The sequence below is a fragment of the Silene latifolia genome, chromosome 6 (assembly GCF_048544455.1).
Source record: "Silene latifolia isolate original U9 population chromosome 6, ASM4854445v1, whole genome shotgun sequence".
NCBI classification, from domain to species: Eukaryota; Viridiplantae; Streptophyta; class Magnoliopsida; order Caryophyllales; family Caryophyllaceae; genus Silene; species Silene latifolia.
Genome location: NC_133531.1, coordinates 129,096,796 through 129,110,195, shown reverse-complemented (window position 1 = coordinate 129,110,195; position 13,400 = coordinate 129,096,796). Strand labels below are relative to the sequence as shown.

General features: G+C 35.0%; 2 protein-coding genes and 1 pseudogene across 2 annotated transcripts; 1 reads left to right on the top strand and 2 right to left on the bottom strand.

Annotated features, from left to right (window-relative positions):
* The first annotated feature begins 3,867 nt into the window (after positions 1–3,867).
* Positions 3,868–4,744, top strand: LOC141587277 (thaumatin-like protein; annotated as a pseudogene).
* A 1,098-nt stretch (positions 4,745–5,842) lies between these two features.
* LOC141588668 (uncharacterized) lies at positions 5,843–8,693 on the bottom strand. The gene is made up of 3 exons (XM_074410098.1): positions 8,571–8,693; positions 6,638–6,781; positions 5,843–6,541 (listed from the first exon to the last, which is right to left on the bottom strand). The coding sequence occupies exons 1-3, from the start codon at positions 8,691–8,693 to the stop codon at positions 5,843–5,845; spliced, it is 966 nt and encodes a 321-aa protein (XP_074266199.1).
* A 3,057-nt stretch (positions 8,694–11,750) lies between these two features.
* On the bottom strand, positions 11,751–12,371 carry LOC141588667 (uncharacterized). Its single transcript, XM_074410097.1, has one exon. It carries the CDS (start codon positions 12,369–12,371, stop codon positions 11,751–11,753), a length of 621 nt encoding a protein of 206 aa, XP_074266198.1.
* Positions 12,372–13,400: the final 1,029 nt, after the last annotated feature.

The following is a 13,400-nucleotide window of genomic DNA, read 5'->3' as shown; positions in this document are numbered from 1 at the left end:
ACATCCCTTACCTGATCACTCCCACTAACTTCGCTCTTCTCAAGGAATTTGGCAGTTCCGGTTTCAACAATTCTTGTCTTGTGTGTAGGACAGTAAAACCTATACCCTTTGAACTTTTCTGGATAGCCGATAAAGAAGCCACTAATGGTTTTAGGATCAAGCTTCCTTTCATGTGGATTATAAATGCATGCCTCTGCTGGGCATCCCCATACATGTAAGTGTTGAAGACTTGGTTTCCATCCTTTCCACAGTTCAAATGGTGTCTTTGAAACTGCTTTACTGGGAACCTGATTTCCAACATACACAGCAGTCATAAGGGCATGTATCCACAACTTCATGGGTAGATTGGTATTACTCATCATTGTCCTCACAGCCTCTAATAGGGTTCGATTACGCCTCTCAGCAACACCATTCATCCAAGGAGAACCATGAGTTGTGTACTGAGAGACAATACCCAAACTTTCAAGGAGTTTTGCAAAAGGACCAGGATGTTGTCCTGATTCATCATATTTGCCATAATATTCACCACCCCTATTTGACCTTATGATTTTCACTTTCTTTCCCAATTGCCTTTCCACCTCCTTAATGTAAACCTCTAAAGCGTTTACTGATTGAGATTTTTCATGTAAAAGGTAAAGATAACAATAACGTGAATAATCATCAATAAAGATGATGAAATATTTCTCTCCGCTCATGGAGGGAACATCAAATGGACCACATATGTCTGTATGTATAATTTCTAAAAGAGCAGTTCTTCTTGTGGACCCTTTCTTGGTGTGTTTGGTTTGCTTACCCTTAATGCATTCCACACACGTCCCAAAATCCATAAAATCAAGAGAAGGTAGTATATTGTCTTTAACCAATATGCTCATTCTTTCTCTTGAAATATGGGCCAAACGTTTATGCCACAAGAAGGAGGAACTTTCATTAGACCTTCCACGTTTCGAACTAACATTATTATGCAGGGAAACATTATGAGAAACACAAAGAGATTCTGAAAACAATTTATCTAAATAAATTCGATACAATCCGTTTTCCAAAATTCCAGAACCAACAAAAATATTGTCTCGAAACATATTGAAACAACCTTGTCCAAAACTTAATTTAAAACCATCATTATCTAACTTAGAAACTGAAATTAAATTGCGTCCGAAGGAGGGAACATAAAGGGTATCCTCCAACTTCAACTTAAATCCAGTGCTTAATTCCAAGCTAAACCTTCCAATGGCTTCTATGGAGGCTTTATCTTTATTCCCCATGTATAAGGAGGCCTCATTTGGATTTATGGTTCTTGTCGTAAGGAATCCACGAAAGGAATTCGAAATATGTTCATTAGAGCCGAATCTAGCCACCATGTATTAGAAGGAACTTCAACATAATTTGATTCGAAACATACTAAAGCCAAAGGCTTACCCTTCTTTTCGAACCAATTCTTACGCTTTATGCGATCATTCGAAAGTGCCCGGTTTCTTACGGAAAAAACAACTTTCCCGCTTCTTGATATCCTTCTTTATGCCAGATCCAGACATGACTTATCGAAGGGCCGGACTTCATGCCCTTTACTTTCCAAACTTACCCTTAGATTTTCCGCTTACATGATGCACATGATGTGCCTGGGATAAGCCAAGACTCTTACTTAAGGCATCGGCCTCATCTTTCTGTTTGATTCTTCTTTGCTTCTTGAACCGGTTTATTGGTCAATTCATTAACACTCCAAATTTCCTTAACGGTGTTGTAATGAAGATGGATAGCATCAAACTTATCGAGCAAAGAGTTGATGATAAATCGGCGAGGAACGGATCCTCAACTTTCATGCCCAGTTTTCCCAACTTAGCCGCCAGAGTTAAATCATGTGTAACACATGCCGCCGCATGGTGGTTACACTCTCATTATACTTAGCGGTGGTAAGTTCAGGACATAAGCCTTTCAACTACCGCTTTATCGGTAGTCCGAAAGCGTTCCTTAATGATTTCCATGTACTTACCGGGCCGTGTTACACTGTCTCCGAAATGGAGGACTTAATGTTTGGTGCGGTGGTAAGACGCAAAAACTTTAGGCAAAGACTATCAGATTTCTTCCACCGGTTATACTCTTCAAGTACTTCTTTACTCGCATCGGTGGTTCAATTTGAGTGACCATAAGCACTTGATCGAGTTCAAGGATCCCTAAATAGAACTCGAGATGCTCTTTCCATTCTGAGTAATTAGTACCATCAAGTTGTGGAATAGCTTGGACATAGTTATTGAGAGAGCTTTGCAACGGTACTGCATTATGAACAATGCTCAAAACATTAGGCTTTGAGTTTAACACACAATAGCAATTATGACTAAGACTTGAAACTTAAATGAGTAACTCATAAACATTCATCAAGCAAGTATAGTATCTGTGGACAACCTACACATGTTTAATTACATAATAGAGTATACTCTCCTTAATGAGTGTTTCACTTTAATGTCAGGTTACCTGTGGGTAAAACCTTAATACAAGTTACTTTACTCTCCTTAATGGGTGTTTTACTTTAATGTCAGGTTACTTGTGGGTAAAACCTTAATACAAGTTACTTTACCCTATTAGATGCTTAGTCGGAAATTCACTATATAATTTGAGTCCACTGTGGTGAACCTCAACCTAATGTGAATGTTCAATATGATTCCATTACGAGATTTGATCACATACGAGATGAAATCACTGTGGTGAATTTCAACTTGTCATAATGCGAAAGTCTCTTACATTCGATATCAAATGATATATTTACACAAATAATATGTAGGCTTACAACAACAATATGATAATTATATTAACTTATGTACTTAATAATATAAATATCACACGAGCATACATAATCAAACATAAGGTATCGTAAACTATAATGCGAGAAGGTACTTATTCATGCTTAAGAGCTTCGATCGAGTGAAACATTAGCTCGATCGAGAACTATTACAAAAAAAAAACATAATTTTTAACCAAAAACGTCCTGAAACCAATGAAGACGTCAGAATTAGGCTTAAAAACGCTAACCTTGCTATGCAGTCTGGTTTAGAACACCGTTTACACTCGAAAAACATTATTACAACATCAAAATCCGACACTCAAAACTGATGAACAGTAACTTTCTGCGTAAACAGTGCGCGTGAATAGTGCTGTCGGTGAACAGTGTAGATGTACGATTAAGAACCATAAACAATAAAATACAAACATCATACGAATTGAAATAATTCGATTAGGACATCATAAGAATTGAAATAATTCAATTAGGGCATCATAAGAATTGAAATAATTCAATTAGGGCAGCGGAAACAATCATAATCAAACGAGTAAACAATCAACCATGAATGAAAATAATAACATCATAATTAAACATTAATTTCATTCAAAAGACATAATTGAAACATTAATCAGAACTATAAATCGCAATTACAATTACTCGCTTCCGATACCACATGTAAACATAAATTTAGAGGATCTTGACTGCAGTGATAATTACAGATGAATACTTACGTGGAGTAGTCATTAGATCTGATAAGAAGATTCCTTGAAATGAACAAGAAGATAAACTTCAATCTTTTGCCTTCTCCTGCCTTCCTTATTCTCTAATTCTCTTCTTGTGTGTTTCTCTTAATGAATATGAATTAGGTTAAAACCACAAACAGGTGTAGCTTTTATTATATAGGTGGCAGGAGAGGCATAATTAGATAAGTGGGCCTAATATGTTAATGGCCTGTAAACATTAACCGTAATCCACTTAGTCTATTACTCCGACTAAAAACCCGAAACATCATATTTAGCTATTATCTATTAGAGTGACCGACGTCGCAATTAGGTTCACATAATAGAGAATTAATATGATAATTCTTACACTCAAAATAATTTAGAAAAAACACTTCACATACTTCTTCCCTAGTCACAAAAGATGAGTCACTTGAACTCCGTCCTAATTTTGTGTCTCGTCTTAGTGACATCCCTCTTCCTTACACACACCCATGCTGCTACATTCACAATTAAAAGTAATTGTAATTTTCCGATCAGGGCTGGCTACGTCCCAGGCGGTGAACGACAGATGAACCAGGGTGATACCTGGACTATCAGCGCCAACCCGGGCCAGACAGGAGCCCGTATTTGGGCCCGGACCGGGTGCACCTCAACCCGGGGCAACGGGCTCCGCTGCACCACCGGAGACTGCGGTGGGGTCCTCCAATGCACCGGTTACGGTACACCACCGAACACCCTAGCTGAATACGCCCTTAAGCAATTTAACAACCTCGACTTTTTTGACATATTGTTAGTCGACGGTTTTCACGTGCCCATGACATTCCTGCCCGTATCCAATGGTTGCACCTCCGGCCAACCCGATTGGCGGGCCCAAGTCGCTACGAGGCCCCAGTGGGTGTAACAACCCATGCACGCTTTTCAAGACAGACCAATATTGTTGCAATTCGAGGTAGTTGTGGACCTACACCATTTTCACAAATATTTCAAGAATGCTTGCCCTAGTGCTTATAGTTACCCTAAAGATGATGCTACTAGTACTTTTACTTGTCCCAGTGGTACTAATTATGCAAGAACTTTTTGCCCTTGAGTAATTAATTACTTATTGATTATTGAAGGGAATGTATGTGTCGGAGTATTATGTATGAGAATCTTAAAAGGATAATATTATGTATGAATAAATGAATATTACCGTATATTGTAATATTATTGCATTTCAGTGAGTCATTGAAATCTTACGTGGGGTAACATTGATGAATAGATACTATTATTGGATTAAATTCCACTTTTTATCAAAGTATTTGGCCAAAGTTAAAGGGATTAGTTACCACTTTCGCGTGTATTGATAAATGAGAACATTATGAAGAGAATAAGAAATCAGCTATATGTTAAAAACGGAGTGCGTTTTCTTTTAAAGATGGAACAAAATACTCTTAAGACTTTAAGAGTCTAGGATGGTATTCCCCGTTTGACATATGACGTATTACACAAAGTCATAAAAAAAAAAATTAAAATCGTTGTATCAGTTATTTCACCCAAGTTTTAACTACCGAACTCCAACTCATTAAATATTATTATCCTTTATTGTATTATCAAACTACTAGTATATTATACGGAGTATTATTCAAAAGTCTTTAGATTGATGATGTATTATATACTCCGTACAATTGTACATCTATTTGAAGTCGTAGTTGTTTAATTTTAGAGGGGTTTAAATATGAGAACTATTAGAATTTTCGCTTGGGCTTATTTTTGACGGTTGAAAAATATACCTTTTAAAATATAAACTCGAATTGACACTTAGAATAGTGACCTGGAAATTTTATTGGGTGAGTCACGAAATTATTCAGCTCCACAACACGATATCCAAACATCAACCAGTTAACTCTAACTCAACCTTGACAGCCGATTTTACACGAAAACAATAAGGAGAGAGACTTGCAAAGTCGTACAAAATAATAAATGAAAGAAGAAAATGGAAAATAAAAAAGTCGAACCATGACTAAAGATCCATTCCTTGCCATTTTTCTACATAAACCAAACTATCCACAGTACGTACAAATTCGCAAAACTCGCTCCTACAAACAATTAAGAAACAAGATGAGCTACTTATCTCCCTTTCCTGTTTTGCGTCTTGTCCTAATTGTAAAGAATGACATAGTTTGATAATTGTATTGATGATTTAATAGTTTATCCTAGTTTTAAACCCGTGTAACAAATGTATGGGTCGTAACTACATGCGCTATTATTGGATACGGGAATATATAAATGAACGTGATTAAATGTGCAATGCGGTGACAATGTAAATAGTCCATAATTTGATATTTGACTTACATATAATTGAAGTTACTAAGTACTACCAAACGACAACAAAATATGCTACAAATGTAAAAGTAATATGACTCCATAAATATTCAAAAATTTCATTGTAAACTACGTTGGTTGTCGTATTCGATGTGCGCTTATTATCATCGCAGATCAAAAGCTTCAGGCCTTGTTTGCTTGTAACCCTGGATATTGCGACATAAAGTTGTCCATGACTGAAGACTGGTCTTGGCAGATAAATGCTCATTTGAGATAAAGACCGTCCTTGACTTTTGTTTATCGTCATTGCAAAACAAACAGCAATGGAAAACTGCCTTTTACTGAAGCGAACTGGAAATTTACTGGAATCTGAAGGCGTAAGTGTAATACGGGCAATATGCACTTGATCACCTTTATGACTACCAGTTAAAACTGTACATCTAATTACGCGAGCCCCTAAAACTGTCACTATTAATCTAGTGCCATTGCATAAGCCACGTGATTGATCAATATTTCTAAGCAACATAACCATAACACCTATTTCCAATCTCAATTCATGGTTAGGGAGGCCAATACATTTAATACTGTTCAAAAATTCTGTGGAAAAAAGGTTAGGCTCACCTATAGCTGCATCATCTTTACTCATCTCATCAAAGCTTAAGTAAAGTCTCGCTTGCCCATCAATAAGTGATAACACATAATCATTTACATCTTCAACTATTTCATGAGTCGGTGCAAGTATTGCCCTTTCCTGAAGATAATCAGGGTCCCATAACCGGTTTTAAAGAGCTGGATAAGTGATACCTAATATGGAGGCAATTAGATTTGTCACGTGTTGAATAAGTACATCGTCGGGGAACTTTATGTCAAGATCACCATCATTTGGACCCCCGGCCAACCCATCTCCAATTTCCAAAATACACTCCGAGAATTTCCTTATCTCATCTACATTAGTTTCTACAATTCCGACTTCTAAGCGCATATTTCTCGCCTATTACAATCAGTATTCTTCTCTTAATGCGTGGCAAAATGTAGCCGCCGAGTTAATCTCAAAATTTAGTAACTAGGTCACAACTCAGGGTTTCGACGTGTTGCCCTAATATCTAAAAGTATTAGAGAGTGGCTAGTGGTTTTGATAATTAAAATTGACTAGTATGGGTACCCGGCTTTTTCCGGGCTACATGTATTTAGCATTAAAATATATTTTCAATTAAGTAAAACTATTTTAAAGTTGCATAACTCATAAATATCATAAATATATTTTTCTATGATACGGAGTATATCTTAAAATTACAGTGAAATAAATTATGAGAAAAATTCACTGCTCCCGCTATTAATATTTTACTTAAATCGATAGCTTAGCTAATTTTTCATATATACTTCTTTTTGTTCTTAGAATTGTTAACTTTTATTACATTCATTATTATTAGTTTTACTTTCACTACTCCCGCCGTAATTATTGTTACCTAATTATTGTTACTTTCACTATTTGTACATTAGTATTGATAATTTCACTACTCCCGTTGTTATTTCTGTTATTTTCACGACTCCCGCTCGATGCTAATATGTTACTTTGACTATTCAAATGAGTGATTACTATCATATTACTATATTTAATGTTACTACAATTCTTTTCACTACTAACATAATTACTTTTACTCTTTCAGTATCCAATGAGTGATTACTATATCCAATTAAGGTTACTTTTATTACTCTCACTACTCAAAATAAATATATTACATATATGCAGTAAATATATTACATATATGCATTAAATTAATTAAGTCGAAATAATTGTGGAATATTATATTCTTTGGAAATTTAGCTTGATTTATTTACTTTTTAATAGTTTCCAAAATATAATATATACTTATATTATATTTGTTTATTTTAAAATAATTAACATCTTTATACTAATTAATAACATAAGTGGGCCATGTTTATTTTAAGGAAAACTACCATATTCCGGGTTCTCTAAATTTATACTTCAACCAAAACTATATAATATTTACATTGAAGTCCCTTGTTCAAGTCCATCGCACGGTGCTAGTGATTTAAAACTATATAGTATAATTAATTTGTATAACTTTCTTTAATTACATTGAAGTTCCTTAGTTTCTGGAATTAATATATAGTATTGAAAAGATGAAACAAAGAAATTAATTGACAAGTAATATGAACATTTCTCTAGAGTAGATGAATAATTGAACTCATTAAAGAAATGCACTATAATAGCATGTGATATCAACGACATTTTTCAAAAGCAGAATTATCAAGGTGACGAATAATGCTCTAAACACAAAAAAGTAGATTAGTTAACGGAAAGTTGACGCTTTAAGCATTGAAGTCCTTAACTGGAAAATTTAATAGTTGAGATCTTTAACTGGAAACAAATCAATAGTTTAGGTCCTTTTCTTAAGGTTAACTCAAATAGAAAGTTATAATTAATAGAATATCTAAAGATAATTTCTAAATTTATATTGTTGTGTTCTAAGACAATCACAATATTACCATATTATGACTTCAATTAAATTAGAATAATATTATATTCCTTATATATAGGAAATCATACTCGTGTTCAAAATACCTCTCCGAGTCTTTGATCCCCTAAGGTAACCTCTTATTCACAGTAGGTGGATTGTAGACAATATAAGTTAGGTGTTAGTTGACTAGTCAATGATCATGTAACTAACATGTAACTAACCACCAACTAAGTTTGTTAGTCGGTTAGAGATCTTAGTATATAAGCAAGATCATTCATTGTAATCCATATATCTTACACATAATATTGTATCAATAATATACAAAGCTTTCTCTCTCTTTTCCTTCTCTAAATACTTCAATATCACTGTAATAGCCATCTTCATCTTCTCCTTCATCAATGGAGGTTTGATGGTTTTCATGGTATCAGCTTATAAGATCCTATTCTTTAACGCTTCCGCACAATAAATTCTTCATAAATCTCTTATTTTTTCTTCCAGTTTACATCACTCTTTCCTTAATCATGTCTGAGGAGACGCTGTATTCGCCATTAGACAATCCTTTGTTTCTTTCTCAAACTGATCAGCCGAGCTTAATTTTATCGTCTTTTCTCTTTGATGGCTCCAATTTCATTCAGTGGCAGCGTGAGATCATCTCTGCTCTTCTTTCCAAAAACAAAGTTGGGTTCATAACTGGAGAATGTTCTTGTCCACCTGCCTCTGATAAGAAGCATAATGCCTGGGTAAGATGCGATATTCTCGTCTCTCGTTGGATTAAAAACTCAATTGCTAAGCCTTTAATAAACAATCTACAGTATGATGCATCTGCTCAGTCTTTATGGTCTGATATTCTTGAGCGTTATGGTCAGTTGAATGTCCTGGATTTATATGCTCTTAAAAAGGATTTGAGTAACATTGCTCAAGATACTTCCTCACTTCTTGATTATTATGGTAAAATCAAGAATTTGTGGGAAAATATTGATACTATGGACCCTATTCCTCAGTGTACATGTGGTGCCATGAAGAATTGCACATGTCAATTGCTTAAAAGGTTGTTGGATAGGGAAACTCAGACCAAGTTAATCCAGCTATTGATGGGGCTAAATTATGGGTTTGAACAACTGCAGACTAATATTCTCACCCTAGATCCTTTGCCTCCCATCAACAAAGCATTAGGGATGCTTCAAAATATTGAACGTCAGAAGTCAATTAATGATGTAACTTCTGGTGTTGCTGTGGAGTCAGTTGCTTATGCTGCTAAGAAAAGAACTCAGTGTTACTCTGCTAAAGAAGAGGGTAGCAAGAAACGTGCTAAAGATGATGTTTATGCTGGTTCTGAGGATGACAAATACTGTGCGTTTTGTGGCAGGTCTGGTCACACTATTGATGAGTGCTGGAGACGCAAGACTTGTACTTTCTGCAACACTAAAGGGCATATCAAAGAACGATGTTATAAGTTTAAAGCTTATAATGCCAAGAAGGGTAATTCGAATATATATAGAGGCAGGTTTTTCTAAAGCTGCTCATAATGCTGAACTTGTTTCCTCTGAACAAGATTGCCACTATCAGGATGTTGCCCCCTTTTCTGTTGCACAACCACTGATGCATGAGTATACTGCTGGAAGTTCTTTGGGATATTCTGGGCATAATCAGGTGCCTTCTAATGTTCATGTTTCACCAGATTTTGTTCAGGGGATAGTCAATTCTGTTATGGCTAAGGGTTTATATCTTATGTTAAGACACAATTTGATAAAAACATTAGAGTGATAAGATCAGACAATGGGACAGAATTTCTTCAAACATATTGTAAAGACTATTTTACTAGTAAGGGGATTGTGCATCAAAGATCTATTGTTGGTAGACCACAACAGAATGGACGGGTGGAGAGAAAACATAGGCACTTATTAGACACTGCCAGGGCACTCCAATTACAATCTAAAGTTCCTATTAAATTTTGGGGTGAGTGTTTACTGACAACAACCTATTTGATTAATAAAATGCCCACTACTGTATTGAATTGGCAAACTCCTTATGAGATTTTGTTCAAAGAAAAACCTAAGTATGATGAACTTAGGATATTTGGTAGTTTGTGCTTTGCTTCTATGCCTCCTATAACAATGGACAAGTTTCAAAAGAGAGCCAGAAAATATTTTGTTTATTGGGTATCCTTATAACCAGAAGGGTTATAAGTTGTATGATTTAGATACACACACTATTTTTTCCAGCAGAGATGTCATATTCAGGGAAGGGGTGTATCCTTTTCAAGTTCCAATACAGGCCAAAGCACCTACTGTTTCCTCTGCAGAGTATGCTATGCCAAATTGAGTTTTTACAATCTATCAACACGAAGCTTCTTCTAGTTCATCCGAGATATTAGAAGACCCCGTGGTCACTACTATGACTAATGAAGTCTCTACTGCTTTGCATACACAACAATTTGAGTTATGCCATCACAACAACTACTGTGGACAACAACACATCTGATAATGATGTTGCTTAGCTCCTATGTCTAATCAGCAAAGTCAGCTCATCAGGAAGTCTGCTAGACCCAGGATTCCTTCTGTTTTACTCTCAGATTATCATTGCCCTCCACAGAAGACAAAGAAATCCACTGCTTTTCAAGCAACTATTCTAAGCGAGCTGACTACATTTGACAAGGATTATGTCATGTCCTTGTGTAATGTGGTTGAGTCACATGAACCAAGTTATTATCATCAAGCCTGTAAAGATGATAAATGGGTTCTAGCAATGAATCAAAAGATGCAGGCACTTGAGGCAAATCACACTTGGGAATTAACTACCTTGCCTTCAAATAAAAAGGCTATAGGGAGTAAGGCCATGTTCTTTTTGGCTTATTTTCAGCCCACTTCAGATTCATTCATTTCTATTTAGTTCATTCATTCGATTCGATTCGATTCACTCAATTCGATTCGATTCATTTAGCTCCATTGATTCGATTCAGCTCACTAACTCCATTCGATTGATTCGATTCGATTCGGCTCCATTAAGTTCAGCTCATTTCAGCTTTACTCATCTTAAATTTAATAATTATTACTAATTTTATTATCAATAATACTATTTTTTAAATATTATTATTCTTTATTCTTTATTATTATTATAATTATAATTAATAATATTATTGATAATAATTTATTTATTATAATTACTATTATCATTATTATTATGAATATTATTATTAAAACGAATAATAATGTTATTAATGTTAATATTATTGTTGTTGTTGTTGTTGTTGTTGTTGTTGTTATTATTATTATAATTATTATTGGTATTATTATTGTTATTGTTAAAATGAATAATAATGTTATTAATGTTAATATTATTATTATTATTATTGTTGTTGTTGTTATTATAATTTTTTTTTTTTTTTGCAAGAAGGATATTCTCATATATTTCCAAAATAGGATTACATGAGGTTCTTACAAAGCATAGCCACTAAACAACAAAGGTGAAAAAGAATCTCTATACATTCAATGCCTCTATAATTGCAGTATGTTCAGGGGGTGATGATTTGTGCAAAAGGAAAATTTGGACACAAAGCTTAATATCCTTGAAGAGGCAGAGGGGTTGCCTTTCCTTGCCTTCAAAAAGACGATAATTTCTTTCCATCCAGATGTAATAAGTTGCTGCAGCAAGACCACATTTGAACCACCTGTTCCTCCAATGTTGCTTGGGTTTACTTCGGTGGTGCCAAAGAATAAGGCTTCTAAGCTGCACATCCCTAAGATGGAGTCCCATCCAAGAGAAAAGTGAAGAAAGAACAGTCTGGGAATAAGGACAGGCAAAGAACAAATGCCTACTGGATTCAGCATTTTCCTTGCACAGGCAGCATCTATTGGCAAGGCTAATCCCTCTTTTGCAAAGCTGATCCACAGTAGCAAGCTTCCTTTGGAGAGCTAGCAGAAGAGTAAACTTATGCCTGGACTGAATAAGAGGGTCCTGAACTGCTCTATAACAAGCTTGAGTAGGGAATTTAGGCCTTAGGAGGTTGTAGGCTTTCCCAACAGACTTGATGGGGCGCATCCAACCGACTTGACTCACTAGCCAATACGGGGTCATACAAGTCAACACACTTGCCAACATGGTTACGGATTCGCTTGAATTGGTATCCTACGAATCACGAATCGTTAAAAGCGACTTCTATCAAGTTGATTACTGAAAATACATATAACACATTTTCTATAAACGAATCGCGAATAGGTAAGGCGTATTCATAGCGAATCTGGTAACCATGCTTGACAAGCCATCACTTGAGGTACACATAGAAAACTATAAATACCTCATTATTCACCAATTAATGGTAAAATACTTCTCACCAACAACTTCCTCTCTCTAGAAGTAAGACTATTCGAGCTACTATGAGAGGGAACAGAGACCTTAGCTTCAAGCAAGGTCCCGACTATCCACCAATACCATAAGGCATCAGAGAAGGACCTCTTGCGAACCCTCTGAGGCCCTGTTTGTTACGCATGCAAGATCCATTCGAAGAGAGCAAGCATAGGCTCGAGGTGTCATCTGAAAGGAGCGCGTTGACCCGACCCGGATTCTAGCAACGCTTACTTGAGTGTTTTTAATCGAAACAATTATTTTTACCAATATCATTATTAATATTGACATTATTATTTATTATTGTTATTAAGAATATTATTAGTAAAAATTACTATTTTTTCATTATTATAATTTATGATTATTCATATATAATATTATAATTTTTTTCCTATAAATATTAATATTAGTATTATACTATGATTATTATTATTATTATTATTATTATTATTATTATTATTATTATTATTATAGTTAATTATAACAATAATATTAAATATTATTATTATTAATATAATTATTTCGATTCGATTCATTCAATTCACTTTTTATTCGATTTATTCGATTCGGCTTAGCTCTATTGATTCGATTATTTCAATTCGATTCGATTCGATTCATTCATCGGCTCCATTCGATTCGTTATTCAGCTCAGTTCGATTCACCTCAGCTCCATTCGATTCGATTCGATTCAGCTTTAAAAAGCCAGAAAGAACATGGCCTAAATGGGTTTATAAAATTAAGTATAAACCAGATGGGTCTATTGAGAGGTATAAGGCAAGGTTAGTA